Here is a 17643-nt window from a genome sequence, read left to right on the forward strand (position 1 = left end):
ATTCACAAAGCAAAACTCTGGGTTACTTTTCTCCGCATTACCTGCTTGTGGTCTGTTTCTTTCTGTAAGATTATCTAGTTTCCTAGTGAAAGCCCCGTATAATCCGTGTGAAGGCAAAAGAGGAATTCCGGCTTTTTTCACCAAAGCTTCTTACTTGACGGCCGCGGCTTATATTGTGACAAGGTGGCATGACACGACTCCCGCTCGCAGTGTCCTTAATGAATGTGTGCCTGATGACACTAGGATGGATTAGAGATGTGCTACAAAGTTTCTTTCCTTCCCGCCTGCACGGGGGTGTTGTGCTCGACAAGTTGCATTGAAAAAATGGGAACAGCTGAATATTCGACAAATGACATGTCAAAGGTTGACATCGACTGACAGGCAGTGACAATAATTCTGTTAGTACCCAACATTCTCCCAGGAAACCAGTGACAGTTTAACAGCATTACACAAGTACTGCGCGTTAAAAATCTAAAGTAAAGCACTCGGTTAGTGAACGTTAAACACAACAGTGACGAGTGATGTCCCACCCTCATGCTGACAGTAGACATCAGCACCACCAAACGTTCTTGGCTGCACGATGCTTAGCCCGTATGACGGTTATTATTTCTTTTTTTTTTTTTTTACCCTAAAGGGTGAGATGCATGCTTATCTATTTACACACGCACAAATCAAATCAGCCCTCTACATCCTCCCACTCCCATCTCTCTTTTCTGACACCATGACTCTACTCTCATACCTTTTTCTTTCTTTCTTCAATAACACCTCTTACTTTATCCCGTCGTCATTTTCTCCAGTTCTGTTTCAGGCAACGAGGCCTTGATACAATGATTATGATTTTATTGTACAAACTTTATGATTTTATTTCTGAGCTCACAGCTAAAATACCCGTACATCACGCACAGTATGGAAACTCAAACGAAAAGTATACGCAATGAAGAAGCAGATGAATGAAACCATCTTGATAAAATCATCTGCTGATGACTGGGAGTACCGATCGTCGTGTGAGTAAGAAATTTCCTCTCCCCGCTGGCTCCGAGTAATTTAAGTTTCCACACCCAGATTCTGATCTGTTAGTTTTTAAATTATGTAATGCAATTTGAATACTATTTTATTATTTTGTTTTTATTTTTATTTTATTTTTATTTATTTTTTTTAGAACTTAAGCAGATCGAATTGTTCAAACACAAGAGCTGGATGTATAAATGGAATGAGTGTACGAATATGTCAGTTAGGAACGAAAGTGTTAACAGTGACGCTGAGAGTTTACAAACAGAGCTCACCCTAAAATTGTGGCGGGAAATAGGTAGCAAGTTTCACTCAGGCCCATAATACCAAAGAAAAAAGACGCGCCTGAGTCACGGCATCTACATCTGCCCTGGCTGGGATTGATATATCCTACCATGGTGGTGTCGATCGAGGCGAAGTATGGTGTCATTTTCTTTTGTTGTTTTATCCAAATGTAATAGAACTCACTTACGTATTAGATTTTTGTAAAACTGAGGTACGAGTGAAGGCTGTATAAAAGGATAAGTAGTGTTAAGTACAGAGTTACAGATGTTTATGTCTAACGGGAGCCATCTTGAGTACAGAGAAATTGTCTATCAGGAATTCATTATCCACTCTCCTTTGATCCGCCAACGCAGCAGCGCTGGGATCCGCACCACGAGGTACGAGGATGCCTCGAACAGGATTATCACCTGCCCCCATGACGTCACTGTGGCCGACACTCTACCGTGACCCCGTCCTGAGCCGTCTGACCGACACGGTCAAGTCCGTACGACATCCACAGCAGCTTCAGCCGTTGTAGTCATCTGATCGACCGAGTGAGTTTCCTTCGAGGAATGAGTCTCGGATTCACAATTTGGAGTATAAGTGTTCTTTGTGTTATTTGAAATCAAGTTTGAAGGCCTGGTGAAGGACGACCACTATGTTTCAAAACTGAGTATCGTCATTAATGACTGATACTTTGAAGAGGCACCGTGAGAACTGTGTGACAGTGCGAGTGGGTGTGCGAATAAAATTTATATATATTTTTTAATAGTTTGACGAGAGATATCCATCAAGACTTTAGTGAATTTTCTGTTGATCGTTATCACCATTCCCACCCAGCCCAGGCTGTGTCCTTTTCGCCGTAGGGGCTTTGTCATTCCCAAGAGTAGATTCTCGTTCGGCGGCGTCTGATGTGGTTTGTGGTTTCCTGTCATACGAAAATCCTTGGCCCGGCACAGGATACACAGGATGCACAAGACCTTGGCAATCATTGTTCTTGTTGAAAGACCGCAGTTTGTCCTGACTGAATACGTTGAAGGACCCGTCAGTTTGTGACAACCGCACATTACACTGTACCATAACATGCCACATTGCATAAACAATGTCTCATAACATTACGAACACACGTTACATAACAGTATATGCATCTATGAATATTACAAACATTTTGCACGGACTGGATAGTTCATGAATGCACTATGTGCATTCTGTTTGAATATTATTATGAAGACAGATTATACAGCCGACATGTTGTGAACTACGTATCATTAAATTTGTCTTCGTGCAAAATATTGCCACTCAAAATACTTACCCTTTCCAAAAATGATTCTTTTCTTGTAGCAGACACAACAAACAACACAAGGAAATGTCACCACTACTTTTGCGTTGCAGATAACAACTCCAAGAGAATTCTACTCGAGTTAAAAGCCAACTAACTTCTTGTAGCTATTTGCAGTTTTGTCTGAACCAGAGACTTTATCTGCTGACCTTGTGGTTCATTCCACCAGCTCTTGCAAGTGAAAGACTTTAAAAGCTATTCCAACTGACCTCGGATGAAAACAACTTACCAAATGCCTTTGAACAATATTTTAAGCTCCATATTTATGTTTCTAAGAGTTTGAGAGTTATTTCTCTGTTTTTTCTACATGCACAAAGTAGGATGTGGGCACCATACTACCTGATCTTGGTACAAGCAATCACCGAAGTGTCATCGAATAAAGTTAATAAAGCACAGCTAACGGTTTTCTCTCCCTTTAAATGTCATCTGTCATCGTCACGAGAGACTTGAAGGTTCTAATATGTTCTGATTTCATTGACACTTTTTGTTTCTTGCCACAGGCTGGAAATACACCGACACCTGCAGAGAGTAAACCTCCAGAGCGGCAGTTGTCTAGTCCACGGCGGTGATGTAACCAAGTTTACCTGAACGCTCGAGTCGCCCGCAGGTCAGCGACATTACAGTGACCTACTGCGCATGCGCCTCGACAAAACCCAGGAGAGATGATGGTGAGTTTCTTTCGGATGTCTCCTAGCATCGCCTAGACAACGGAACCCTATGTGGGCCCCACTAAGTCGGTCCCAACGCGGAAGGGAAGTTGCTGCAGCGAGAAGTGTAAGAGCAAGGGTTCGCATCCTTCACACTCACCCCTTTCCCCTTCTAGTGCAAAGTCACCGTGAGGTAGACACTGTACTACAAACACACAAATGAAGAACAAGCTCTTATACCGACATCATTTCCCACAGTTAGTGGAGTCTGAGCTTGCGTGTTCATACACACACAGTCTTCTGAGTTTGTTTTTCTCCGCAGTGATCTCATAGACTGAACTTGTGGTACAACGTTTCTCAACACTTCACAATCATATATATGTACCGCTATCACATATATCGAAACCACCGGTACACCACTAGACACAAAAGTAATGTATTCTGTGGACAAATGTAGTCACGTGTTTATGAAATGGCACAAAATTACACTAAAAAGAATACGTTAACGAATCAAGAAACTATAATATTTCTGGATATTTACAAGAAGCATGTTTATATACAGCAATGGTGGAGTCACAAACAGTTTAATTCCATGTAAAGTTCAGTGTGTTTCATCCGGCTTCCACGCTACGTGTGTGTGCATGATGGTCAATGTTAGAACCGGAATACTTCCTGCTATTATCCTATGGTAGTATAGGACATAGCATGTAAGTAGGATGGAAGATAGCACGCACATACACGCACACAGGGAGGGTGGAGGCTAGCGATGGGGGGTGGGTGGTCGCTGGCCGGGTGACAGCCCCGTGACAGAGGTAGAGCCGGAGGGGGTCGACTAGTGACAGGATGCAGGTGCGCGGATGTGGTTGGGAGGGGATGAAGAGACGAGAGAGAAAAGGGGAGGAGACAGCGTAGAGGTGGAAGTTCAGTTTCTAGGAGGAGGAGTGTTGTGTCGAGGTTCGCCAGAGCCAGCACCATCGACTGGCATTGGAGGAAACGAACCCACGAGAGTGTTGTGTGTTGTTGCGGAAGGATTGGGGTGGCGATGGAGGCGACCCCACATCCTACCCTGCTACAATCCTACGTGTGTGTGTGTGAGAGAGAGAGAGACACGATGGTCAATGTATGAACCTGACTACAGTGTACATGTACTTCCTGGCATAAAAAAATGTCTGAAGCTTGAAGAAACCAGCGGGTTAGATTTTCTCACTTGCGCCTGGTCTGCTTTCCTGACTGTGGGAGCTCGTTATCCCAAGTGAGGCGGCGTGTCATGAGAAACACGTGCAGCTAGTGCGAGTGTAGGACAAGGGGAGGAATAGTAACAGAAGCATCTGTAAGATGAGGTGTCCACACCAGTTCCTGCAACCCTTTCAGTGCCTGGAATTCTACATTATGACTGTCGTGTCTTCTCTATCGCTGCTCCCTTTCTCCAATTTCAGATCACCATAGCCTTGTAACCAGCTCACCGTATATGTATGAATAAGAAGTGGGAGACGGGACATTTTACACTGAGTTAGATGTATCAGAGAAAGTTAGTCTGCGGGGTAACACCGTGCGAAAATCGAGATCTGAACCGAGTTCCCCCAATCGTCACTATACTGGTGGCAATTGCCCATTTAACTGAATGGCCGACTAAAATCAAGCCTTGACCTGTAGCTATATAACCACGGCTGACAAAATTCCTTTCTCTGACATTCTCTTAATATTAATAAACATATATAGTTGAAATCATAGTTGTTCATCAACTGTCTTGTACACCGACTGTAAAGTTCAAAAAGTGTCAGATGGATGGTTCATGAGGTCAGGAAGTTACCACGACCCGCTGTTTGTTATGACTGCTGGTGGACTGGTGAAAGCAACTGCACCATTATTAACTACTACTACAACAATTTTATCTTCATACACATCTTGTTCCTAATATTCATAGTTACATCAAGACTGAATACCTTGACTAATTTCTTCCTAAAATTTGCTGTTGAGATGACAGTTGACTCAGTAACTTAGCACCGCGGGCTTTGGTCTAGGTACTAACATTTCGAGCTGGTAACTAGAATCAACAGAAGTTCAACGCGTAGTCTTTTAGACAAGATGTGTCTAGCTATACATGATATATTATTTCAAACGTAAATGATATGACACATCAAGTGCAATGGCTATATCACTTTCGGTTTTACAGCTTTAAGGATAGGTTCAAAGGTCACACAGTACAGGGGGCACAAGAACATTTCTGGTATAACTGGTGAGTCTTCGAGAAGCAGGAGCACACATCTGTTTATTAAAAAAATTGAGCCCTGGCTGGTTTAACTATGTGTACAGTTTGTAAAGGAAATGTCTGTCTGGAATATTCCCTGAGCGAAGACATGGCTCAGATTTGAAGGCAAAGCTTATTTTACTCTGCAGCAGCACCTGGCAGGTACAGCAGGCAGATGGCAACAGGTAGAGGAGTGCAGCATGCGTCAGGGAGGCATTATGTGGTGGATAGCAATGTTGTCACACCGTACACAAGCTTTGTTCACTGGCATTGTCATGTCACACAGCAGCGGCACGTCACACAGCGGCGGCACGTCACACACAGCGTTCTGATACAATCCTATGCCCTTCGTACACCGACATAAGAAAAATAAAATAAAACCATCCATAAAACAAGAAAAATCCTTTTTTCAGCAAGGTGGAGCTGCTGGATGTAGTTATGAAGTCGTTTTCCCAGAGCTAAGTCTGGAACTCAAGTCTGACAGTCTGGTGCTCTGTAGATGATGATGCTCTTAGTCTGACAGCCTGAAGCTCTTCAAGTCAAACCTGTCGTGCGATGGTCGGTCATCTGGACTAACCCTGATGTCAGAGATCGCAGAACCTATGTTTGGGGGAGGGAGGAATGCAAAATCCCACAAGGTGTCGTGGTGAACCTTTCGTTTGCTACCCACTCTACCAACTCACTCACTCAAAAAGCAGAGGCCGATCTGGTGCCAGATGATGGAAAGAAAACGACTTAAGTGTAAGCCTCATCTACCTTCTCCAAGTCTCTGAAAGAGGGAGATAGGCCAACCAGCCAGAGTAAGACAAAGCAGTTCACTCACGTTCAAAGTATTGCAGATCCTCGTCGGCAAAGGAACGACGGTTGACAGAGGGCGCTCCACAGCTAGTTCCTGAAGGTCGATAGGTGGCGCGCCTGGTCGAGTCCTCGCGTCTAACCTTGACCTTTCGCCCCACGCTGTTGAGGAAGTTCTCGAGGGTATCGTCCACTGTCGAGAAACAAGAGGACTCGTGCTAAAGCATCAACCTGTTTCACTTGGCGTGGTACATTCAAAAACATTGAAATGACTACGATATTTATTTTTCATAATGATCATGAATGCCGGCAGTCATTGCAAGACCTTCGAACACATGGTAATGAGGCGTTATCATAACAACCACCCTACTCTGGAACTTCTTGGAAACAAAATCTTGGCTTCTTGTCAACTCGCAGAAAAAACTGCCTTGCTCAAAAGCTTTACTTATTAGAAAAGGATTCGTTCAAATTTACAGAACAATGGTGAAAATTTGAAAATAGTTTTGCACACGAATTACCTTTAACGTCTCTATAATGACAAATATGTATAATGACAAATGACTAATTGACATTTGGGATAGATAAATTTGTATTGCAATATCCTATGATCTATTAATACAATTAAGATAATTAAGCTAATTATTGATATGAACACTTCACACTCACTTTCACAGCAATAAAATGGAAGCTACATTCAACAAATCTTAAACATAAATGTTCAAACTAAGATTCACTCGTAGCTACAGATCCTTGCGTACGTGTGAGTTAATCAGGGTTCAAAAGCAGATTGCACTTTCCTTAATGTGTCCGTGGGTAAAACCAGTTACAAATAGACTGTACACAACTTTTCCTCAATGTCTAGATGGAGAAACCAGTTACAACCCGATTGCATGAAAGTTTTCTTCAATGTGTAGATGGAAAAACCACTTTCAGAAGGCTTGTTTGATCACATTTTATCAAACAGTGTGTGGTCGAGATAGAGAGGATGAGCTTTTATAAATGCACACAAGCATTTACAAACTCGCGCGCACATGTGTCTGTATATACAGTCGTGAACATCTGGGAGTAGGTATATGATGGACAGAGGTGCCGGGATCCAGTTGCTGGTCTTATATCATCCGATCTGATCAGCCTCTCTTTACAACGCCACTGGTTTCTCCACCGTCTTGATGTTCCTCATCCTCGGGGGATCCTGGTCTCTCACGATTGGACTAGCATTCTCTACACTCATTTCCAGCCACTCTGCTGCCTAGCTACGACTGAACCCTACCTAACTAGTCCCTCCCACCCCCACCTTTACACCTGTAATGCAAAAGGGGAAAGAAGCGCCACAAAGTCAGGCTTCCTTTTCAATACCTGTGTTCTGCATACCTGTACTTATACCTGTATTTCACCTGGCTGAAATAAAGTCGGATGCGTGAAATATCTCTCCGTCGGGTCAGTTTTACAGTCAAAAGGAGCCATCTTTACCTCTACCATTTTCCTATACCGCCAGACGTCACCCTCGCTATTGTACGATGCGCAATCATTGCCACTACTAGAACTTTATTGTCAGTTCGCCATCTTTTTCTTTTTCCACTGCTTCCTCCTTCGCCTGCTTCTTTTCCCCGGCGTTCTGTCTGTTGGTATAAGGTTTTTCTCAATTCCTCCCCTCATCTTTTCTACGCTTTACCATTGAGACTCATCTTTTCTACGCTTTACCATTGAGACTCACAAGCAATACACCGTGATAACGCATTCTCTTTTTCTGTTTGAATTCCTCATCTACCACCATCGGCTCCATCGAACCTGATGCTTCCACTTCGACTGATTCTGTTGCCATCTTCACAACTTCTTCCTATCATGTAACCACAATAACCGTTCGCCAGTGAACCTCCCCCATGTCCTGTGCTCGTGAAATCACACTCGTCAAGCCTACAGCAACCGTAACCAAGCCAAGTTAGTTATGACAGTCACGTGATCAGGAATACAACATCAACTGCGCTAGCTTTACACGAAATCACAGAAGTCAAGATGTAAACACAACAGTCAGGTAAAGAAAGCAAACACTAAACGGGTTATCTCATCACGAATAACCTCACCATTCACTCCGTGCTCTCATTCTGCTAGTGTGATCGAAAACAACTTACAAAAAGGGGGGAGGAAATCAGAGTACCCGGGGAAAATCCGATCAGCCCTGCGACCAGGTGTCGACCGTGAACAGCAACTGAACCATGGGCTCCCCCTGCTAATGGTGACAATTAAGCACACTCGAAACACTATGCTACCAATGGCCTGGTGTGATGTGTGAACAGATTGTGCGTGTGTACCGTGTACAAAACAGTGTGTAAATAAGGCTAACAGGCTTGACCTAATTACTCCAACCACATTCAGCCTATAAAATAACTCATTGTTACCTGGACTAATTTTCTAGGGGATACAATTCAATCCTGGACGAGGCCTGATGATATGAACCTGGGGGAAGGTAAGCAAAATGGACTGAGCCTACCGATAGGTCGTGAACCTTTGGGGGGTTAGGTTCACAAAATGGACACAGGTGCCGTGATGGAGCCGCTCCCCCCGGGCTGATCTCACTGTCCAAACCTCCGCCACCCGCGCCGACATAAATTATATGTGTTCGCAAATACAATTACACTAAATTGCTACAAAGATAACACAATCTGACTCAGTGTCCCCAGTGACCAACTCCAGGCAATAAAGACAGTTCTGGTCCCTGTCCCTTTCGACAGCCTGACACCCCCAATACGACGTCCACTACTTTCCGGGACGCAACACCCGGATGCTACCCGTTCATATCTCTACGCGTCTGCGCGTTCGCTCGACTCAGAAGCAGAAGTGCGGCACTAACTCTACAGACCTATTCCTAATTATCTCACCACACACACACGCACAGTTTGTAAATAATATGGATCCAATGCACCGTGACAATAGATATAAAACCAGTAAAATATATTGGAGTCGTGTCAGATGCCACAGATGCGATGTTTCTGTCAGATCAAATTAGACATGAAATAGAGCAGCCCAGGCGTGACCAGACTTGGCAATGTAAGCTAAGCTGCTTGTTTAACCCTTGGTGCGCTATCATCCACTGCTGTAAGTTGTTATGATCTGCTGCACTAACTTGTTGTCAGTGTTCTAGCTTTCTATCCTCCACTGCACTAGCTTGTTGTCATTGCACTCTAGCTTGCTATCATCTACTGCACTAGATTGTTGTCATTGTACTCTAGCTTGTTGTCATTGTTCTATCATCCCCTACACTCACTTGTTGTCATTGTTGTAACTTGCTATCATCCACTGCACTCGCTTGTTGTCATTGTTCTAGCTAGCTTTCACCCGCGGCTCTAGCTTGTCACTGTTTCAAACAAGATGTTGCATTATTGTCCTCTACTGTGTAGGGCGAGGGGATCATCATTCATCATCACCGTTATTCACCCGTTGACTAGTATAGTAACTGATCATCGGTTTAGCTGGCCTGTTCGTCGAGGGTTAGGGTTAGGCCACTTACGTTGATGAAGGTCCTCTTGAAATGATCAGTCCACTCCTTCACTTTCGTCATCCACCAGTTTTTCTTCTGTCCACCAGCGACTGTCACCAATATAGTGAAGATTGTGGATAAATAAATGTCCCAGGTTCACTTCTCGTCTCGGATACTCTTTTTTTTCGTTGCATGTGCATAAAGGGCTGGCAGCTTTGAGGTGAAATAACCTTAGTTGCGAGCTGAAACATAATTGATTCTCTTTCACCCTTCCCTAAAATCTGCTTGTAAGGAACCCAGCCACTATTACCCCACTACTCTTGCAGGATGGGAAGGTCTTATAGAATGTTAGTGTTCTACGAGAGCGGCGGCCATGCTCAAACAAATCGTTGGTCTTCTGTTCCATGCGAGGGGTTCGGACATCACACTGAAAGGCCGTGACCCGACCATCTGTCCGCCAGCTGCAAGCAAGTCGACAAACACTTCATGTAGCTCGGCCCCTGGGCTTGCAAATACTCGATGGTGTATAACAGAGCCTGAACTCTCTCAACCTTGTAGAGTAGCCGCGAGCAAGACTTGAACTGACAACAAACATGTTCTTTCCAAAAAGCCTCACTGTCTTTCTTTCTTCGTACTCTTGCCCTCCTCTCCAGCTCATTCCCAAATCTCTCTCTCACACACACGCGCGCGCGTGTACGTGTCTTTATATGGAATACAATTGTACATACAATTGGCTGCACACACAATTGGCCGCACATACAGCTGACGACTCTAACAGCCTCTATAATAGTTATATATAGGTGATAATTAATTCGTTACACCGCTTCGCTTATAAAATCCCACATGTTCGGAGATCATACACGCGACACTGTGTGATATCACAGACGAGACAACAAAGGAAAATGCGGGTGTTTCAACCCAGTCTCTCTCCCGCGCTCTCTCTCTCTCTCACACACACACACATCCCCCTCCCTCCACACACATACACAGAGTCAAGCCAGTGGTCAAGGTGGAGTCAGTCAAGCGTGCAGTCGTGTAGTTGAGCAGCTCAAGGAGCTCCCTTTGAAGGCCCCTGGCTATTGATGCTGTACCGCGCGATTCATTTATTTGAGAAAAGCTTATCAACGGCAACTGAACATTCATTGAACTGAACTCCTTGACCATCTGTAGTCGTGTAGGAAAGTGTTGTGAAGGCGAGAGCGAGCATCAAGTTTGTGATTAACAAAATTAACAAATCCAAAAAAAAAAAGGACTTACATTTCATGTTTGTTTTGAAGTGGAACATGTTGAGATTGGTTGAAAACATCCTAAATCAAATGAACCACAGCTTGCTTTCATCTCCACCCACACACTGCCCAGCATCGCGTGCCGAGCATCGTGTGCCTGGCATCAGGAAGGGGGAGGTAGAAAATGGTCCAAGAACGATAACTCTGAGCAGCTGTGTGGCTTCCGTCGACTGTTTATTTTTTCCCTCCGTCGTGGAAGCAATTGTCACTGCCATAAAATGGTCTTCTCGAGACAAACACGCTGGAACTGACTTTTTAAATATCGGCATAAAAATCTCTGATTAAAAGTAGGGACTTCTCTTTATTCAAGGGCGTAAGCATCTTAGTCCTTCCAGTCAGTGGCCATCAGATTGTGTATCGTTCCTCTGAATTGTGAAGCACCTCGGTTGAACAGATTGCTGATAAAACCGTGAAGCATATCTCCACGTGAACTCAATGACCAGAAATGAGATGTCACAGTCCCTCACACGGTTTTCGGCTTCTTTAGAAAGGCACGAGCTAAACAATTCGATGTTCTGAATATCGCCATGTTCTTTGCAATTTTCTTTTAACGACGTTTGGTCACTGCAGTCCCTGGTCAGTTTGAGGTGACGTAGTGCGCGTGCCAGTAAAACTCTTATCAAATGGCTGTCTTTCTGCTCTAGAGGAGATTTATGCTACACTGTTACACAAACAAATTGAAAATTTGCTGTCCTCCTACTCACTGAAATCCCTTCTACACTATCATCAAATCTGCAGGACAAACTGGATGCGGCAGGAGGAGACCCTTCTTCCCCGCTGTGATGCTTGACCTGTAAGGGTCACGCTGGCAGACTAGCAAGTGGATGGGATTGTCTGGTCACTCTGCTGCCTGAAACATCTGCTGGTTCTAGGAGCAGGAATGAGTTACCTTTTCCAGCTTCCCATCTACCAAACACCTCACACAGCCACTGTAATGTTCAACAATGAGCTAAAGGAATGTACTGAAAGTTCCTTGGAACATGCAGGCCACACATACGCACAAACAAGCATGTGTGCGTGCGGCAAATGTCCAAGTGAAAAGTTCACGCAGCCAAACAGTTTGGTCAAAACTTTTTCAAGTCTCTTCCGTCTCCGTTCTAGAGTCGCCACCCATGAAAAAGTAAAGTGCTACCCTGAAAGGTATAGCCTGCCTGCTACCAGTCGCCCGTCTGACTGGTGTGTCGAGCTGGCGAACCGGGTACATGTACTTCCAACAGTTTGCTCGCCAGAGGGAGGGGGATACTTCTGGGGCTCTGCTCATTAGCTCATGCAAACATCTGGCGCGCGCAACGGCGCGATCGCCTTTTAAACGACTCACCGCTTGCTCCTCAACGGCTTCTTCTTCACCCGCACAGCTTTCACTTCACCTTCAAGAATCAAGCTGTATATTTGACCAGAGAGGACGTACGTCGGTTGTAGCATGTACAGTTTATCGTCGTCGTTGTGGTGTGAGGATGTGTAACTGGATGTTGAAGGTAAAAGTGAGATAAAATGAAAAAAGTCTTAATTAGGTTTATACGATGATGATATGTGAGGTATTCCAAAATGTCTGAGCATTCATTCGGGCAAAACTAAGTGCTTGTTGCTCGTGAACAATGTGAGGAAAATGATGTGAAAACAGCAACAGGCGTGAGCACTACTCATTCTGCTGCATCGTGCACAAGCTCGTAAGGCCGCTGTGTATGATTGAAAGGTGCACAACCTTCCAGAAAAAAACCCAGAAAACCCTGTTTACAGGTCCGATGCTTGGCCGTAGTAGCTGGCCATGATCAAATGTCAGATGGACCTCCAACTGGGGAACAAATTGCGACGCGCATGCGCCAAAAAGAAGTATCTCATCGGTTTTTCCGGTTTTCTTAAAAAAAAAAGCTTTAGTCGTAATTATTTTTTAGATGTTAACTGTGCAACAATAGGCTGCCCTGCATGAAGAGGTCGACTGAAAAGATTTATTATTTTTTCTGAAGACCATACAAAGACCAGACAACCAAGACTTGGAAAAAGTGAAAAGTTCTTATGAGGACTGTGAACTGTTGCGATTCAACCAAAGACATTAACTCAGATAGATCACCATATCTCACGCGGCAGGTACGAGACAGAGAAATAAGGAAAGTCTTTGAGATCAAAGAATTCTTCGCTTCCGTATAGCAAAACAGAGAAACCGGAAGCTGCTTGCGCACAGTGCGAAACTTACACACAGTAGACGAGCTTTGTCAGCGAGACTCCACTGCGCAGGTGTAGAGTCGGTTGTTCTAGCCTCTGTCGTGATGTAGTTGTAGCCGTAGTTGTTGGCCGTGACAAGATCGTAACTACTGGCTGTGTTTTCCCCAACCTCTTCCTTTTGTTCAAATGTGGGAGCAGCGCCAGTTGTTGCCACCCAGGGTGGCTACCTCAAGTTACCCGCAGGTGTGTACCTGCCGTCCCTGTGAGCGATATATCGCAGTGGTGGTTGTTGATACCCGGTGAGTCAGTCTTCGAGCGATAACGGACCACTTGACCAGTTCGTAGAAAAACAAGCCGTTGTGACTCGACATTAGCTCAGGCAGTTTTTCTCCACTCTTTTTACCGCGGAAACACGTGATTTTTATATGACACCTCTAGGCACTGAATGCGGACGTGTGTGTGAGAGAGAGCGTATATCCTTGATGCTGTCATTGCTGTCTTCTTCTTTTTCCAGACACGGATACACAGAGATGGCTGTGTAACTAAATGTTGCAAAAGTTTGCACGACAAGCTTAGAACAATCTGCGGAAGATAGTCACTTTTCGGACAATACATATCCAGTCAGGAAGATCCTTGATCGGCTGAAAGCAAATAATTCCGGTGATATTCGACACGTCATGCGGAAACAGAACATTTACTTCTGAAGAAGCCGTTCACATGAACTTTATTATATGATCACTCTGTTCACATGTATGCCCTGACTTGATCGTTGACATTTATTCATGTCCAGCCTGCTTTTATGAACACAACTACCTGTCAAGACCGCTCATACAAACACTAAATAGTCTAAACCAGACAGTTCACATGAACAACACTCTTTGACCTTACCGTTCGTGTGAACAGTAATGAACAAAGCTCTTTGGACAGATCGTTCATTGTCTTCTTGAGGTTCACATCACTCTTTCTCTCACACACACTCACACAAGAGGACGGTTTAGTTGTGTGTACTAGTGTGATACTCTCTGGAATGTCATCATCGATGGTTAGTGATCATCAACAGCACACCAGCACCACCAGCACCAATCTCACGGCTGTGCGCGCTAGCGCCCACGTGCACGTGTGTTTAATGTTCGGAATTCACCGAGGCAGGCATAAAGCGAGCGAGAGAGAGAGTGAAGGAGATACAACAGGTGAACAAAGTGAAGGTTTAGTGCAGAAGTAAGACTTGAGCTGCCGACTCTGAGCTTGTCTGGCGGGACACCTTTCACCTGCTGCGGACAGGCGTCGTTGAAGAGAAGGTGGGAAGGGAGAAGATGATGAGTCTCGGCGAAGGTTGGAGCGGGACTGCTGATGGTACCAGCTGTTGGTCTCGGCGCCGGAATGCGTGATTAGCTGCTGTAGTCATATGCTGGGGAAGAGCGGGAACGACAGAGGAAGGGAAAAGAAGTTGGGATGGGGAAGACTAATGCAAAAAACGGGAAATAAGAAGGCAAGAACGGTAAGAAGCAAGGCCAATTACAACTGGGCATGCTGCTACTTGGGATCTTTGTAAATAACATTAATCCCTTTCCTGTCACAAACGTTTTTTGTTTTTTGTTTTTTGGTCATGAGCACCCACAAACATTCGCATATAAGCGTAGGCATACATTTAAACCTATATTTCTGTCTACAAATCTGTCTGTGAAACTGTTCTGCTTCGTTATTTCTTCTTGCTTTAAATACAAAAGGGCAAGATACTTTTATTTATGTCTTCGAAGTACTGTACAAGTATATTTTCAGTCCCCGGAGGTGCTATTACTCCAAGCCACCACCAAAGGACACGGGATGGAGTTTGATCATATAATTTTCTTAAACAGAGAATTTCTGTCGTCGACATTAACATTGATAAGGTCATCATCTTTCTTGTCTTTACAATCGATTGACGACATTAAGTCCTGAAGACAATGCCTACCCTTCTCCCGCCCCCGCTCTACTCTTTCCACACCCATGTCCACCCTGAACTTCTTCACCCAGTCATCGTAGCTGACTAGTAAGGAGGTCAGGCTGACCCAGGTACGGGTGTGGAGTGAGAAACATGAATTATAGTTTAATAGAATGTGGTTAATATGAGGGACGTGTGTGTATTTTTCACGAGCGTCTTAGGCCGACATGAAATCTTTGTATTTCCTCGACGGGGGTCACAAGATAAGATAAGGTCTCTGTGTCCTCCGCCGGTATCACAAGTCAACACAAAACGATTATGTTCCGAGGGGGGCAATATTGCAAGCATAGGAGGACCACACTTGCAAACTTTGAGCGTTAAAATAGTTTTGGGGCTGGGAGGAGGTCCAACGTGAGAGCTATATATCACGGAAATGACACGTAAACAGGTGCCACATGCTGAGACAGAAGAATGTGCCAGAAGGGAGACCTGACTTGATCATGACATAGTTGTTAAAGCACGTAACCATGACGACAGAACGTAAAGGGGGATCGTACTTCACCAAAACAGAACAAAAATAAAAATAAAAATAAGAAGCACAAAATCAGACAAAAGGAAGAGAGAAAAAAAATTGTATCCTCAAAATAAACTTGTTACCTACCTTCTAGCTCGCTCTTTATCCAGACATCGTCAAACCTGGGGGCGAGGGCCGGCTTGTCCGCCATCACGTTGTGCAGCACGACGTTCTCTGACGTCTTCAGACGCATCACGGCTCAGGCTCATGGAAGTAGGCTCTCAGCGGCTACAGAGGACTGTAGGCTCATCATAGACAAGTCAAGGCTCAGGCTTGTGCAAGTAAAATTATATATATAACCTACACTAGCCCCTCCGGTAAGGAAACGACCCCTAGGGTCAGGCTCATGATGTCAGCTCAAAGCCAGACTTAGTTCTAGCAGACACGTACCTCAAGGCCCAGGCTCGTATGAGTAGACATGGAGTAGACTTCAGTGGAGTAGACTTCTAGACACATCAACACAGCTGTAGACGAAAGTAGGGTTAAGTTTAGTTTGTCGGCAGACAGAAAACTGAAGGTTCGCACTCACTTCAGTAGACAAGTAAGTAACGGCCAGGCTACGTGGTAGTATAATAGACGGCTTCTATCAAACCTACTGTCGTAATGTCAAAACTCGACACTGACCACAAAGTTTGTCGAGGCAGAATACGCAACAAGGAAGTAAATAAGAAAAAAAATGTAGGCTGCATGTGTTTATCTTACAGCAGGAGTTACAAACATTTTCTGTTGGTTCAAAAATCAAGCGCTCGGCGACCACAACACAAAAAGCAACGTGTGAAGGCAAAGTCGACATTAATGGGACAGAAGGCCACCAACACTGCTGTGGGCAGCTGGACTGTGATGAGGTGTTGCTTGTAGCTCATCAACAACCTGTACGAAGGCGCAAAAGTAAAAAAGTTTTTTAAAAATCAACATTCCCAAAGCAAAAACACTTCCGCCTGTTTACACAGACAGGAAGAGAAAGCTGAAGCTGATGACAGCTTTGTTTTAAACAGATAAGATTTAATCTAGACTAAGAATCAGCTAAAGTAAAACTCCCCCCCACGCCGGCAAGTTTGGTGTTTGTATTGTGCAATCTGTTAGATGATGGCAGCAAAGAAGATTAAAACAATGTGAACGACGATCGTTACATCAAAATAACCACACAGCTCACTTATACATGCACGCAAACACACACACACACAAAATTCACCCCCCTCTATAAAATGTGTTCCCCCAACCCCGTAAGTTTGCGATACAACTTTCCCTTCAAACGAACTCAGCGATTAGCAAGGATTGAGAAGCAGATGGAGGAAGAAAACAATGCGGAGAATGAGATAATCTTTTAGTGGAAGAGAAAACGATTCATAGTTATTGAAGCATGTGGACGATAAAGAAAACTCTTAGAAATCACCGTGAGGAAAATCACCGTAAGGAAAAACCTTTCTATTTCTGTCACTTTGCACTGTTCATTCTTCTCCTCTCTCTCTCTCTCTCTGTTATTATGGGGATCGGTGAGCTCTCTTCACCAGGGTACTCGCATATGTGTGCTCCCATAGAAAGTAAAACATTGTTTAATATTTCAATATTCTAACAGTTACCACGAGCAGGCCTGACGAGAGGGGGGGACAGGGGGGTCTGGTGTACCCGGGCCCGCGGCTGTCAAGGGGGCCGGCCTTGGTCAGTGGAATTTTTTTTCTTCTTCTCCTTTTCTTTTTCTTTTAAAGAAAGGTCTAAGGACAGAACACCCAAGCATTACACATGCAGAAGTTGAGTTTGAGTGTAGATATTGAGCTTCGAATTGTAAACATACATTATATACTGGGAAAATAATTTACGATTACAAGTACAAGGGGCCCGGAGAGGTCTGCCCCGGGGCCCGGGCTGGCTCTCGGCGGCCCTGACCACGAGTCTAAAACATCCTTAGCGATATTATTCTCCAAATTA

The 17643-nt window shown here is 44.4% G+C and overlaps 1 protein-coding gene and 1 long non-coding RNA gene across 6 annotated transcripts in view; one reads left to right on the forward strand and one right to left on the reverse strand.

Annotated features, from left to right (window-relative positions):
- The window catches only part of LOC112571740 (FYVE, RhoGEF and PH domain-containing protein 2-like), a 65992-nt gene extending 49640 nt beyond the window's left edge, over positions 1-16352 (reverse strand). For 2 of the 5 annotated variants that reach the window (XM_025250987.1, XM_025250985.1), the window contains exons 1-2: positions 15805-16352; positions 6330-6494 (exon numbers count right to left, since the gene is read on the reverse strand). In XM_025250987.1, the coding sequence (XP_025106772.1) occupies positions 6330-6494; positions 15805-15910 (271 nt within the window). In that variant the 5' untranslated portion in view covers positions 15911-16352. Of the gene's footprint in view, positions 1-6329; positions 6495-8430; positions 8692-11033; positions 12207-15804 lie in introns of those variants that run through there. The other 3 variants (XM_025250988.1, XM_025250986.1, XM_025250995.1) reach the window with 3 other exon arrangements.
- Positions 27-17344, forward strand: LOC112571746. Its single transcript, XR_003100878.1, has 3 exons — positions 27-1826; positions 3112-3279; positions 17294-17344. It is a non-coding gene; the product is annotated as an uncharacterized LOC112571746 (long non-coding RNA).
- The last annotated feature ends 299 nt before the right edge of the window (positions 17345-17643 follow it).

The sequence above is a fragment of the Pomacea canaliculata genome, linkage group LG9 (genome assembly GCF_003073045.1).
Source record: "Pomacea canaliculata isolate SZHN2017 linkage group LG9, ASM307304v1, whole genome shotgun sequence".
Classification (NCBI taxonomy): Eukaryota; Metazoa; Mollusca; class Gastropoda; order Architaenioglossa; family Ampullariidae; genus Pomacea; species Pomacea canaliculata.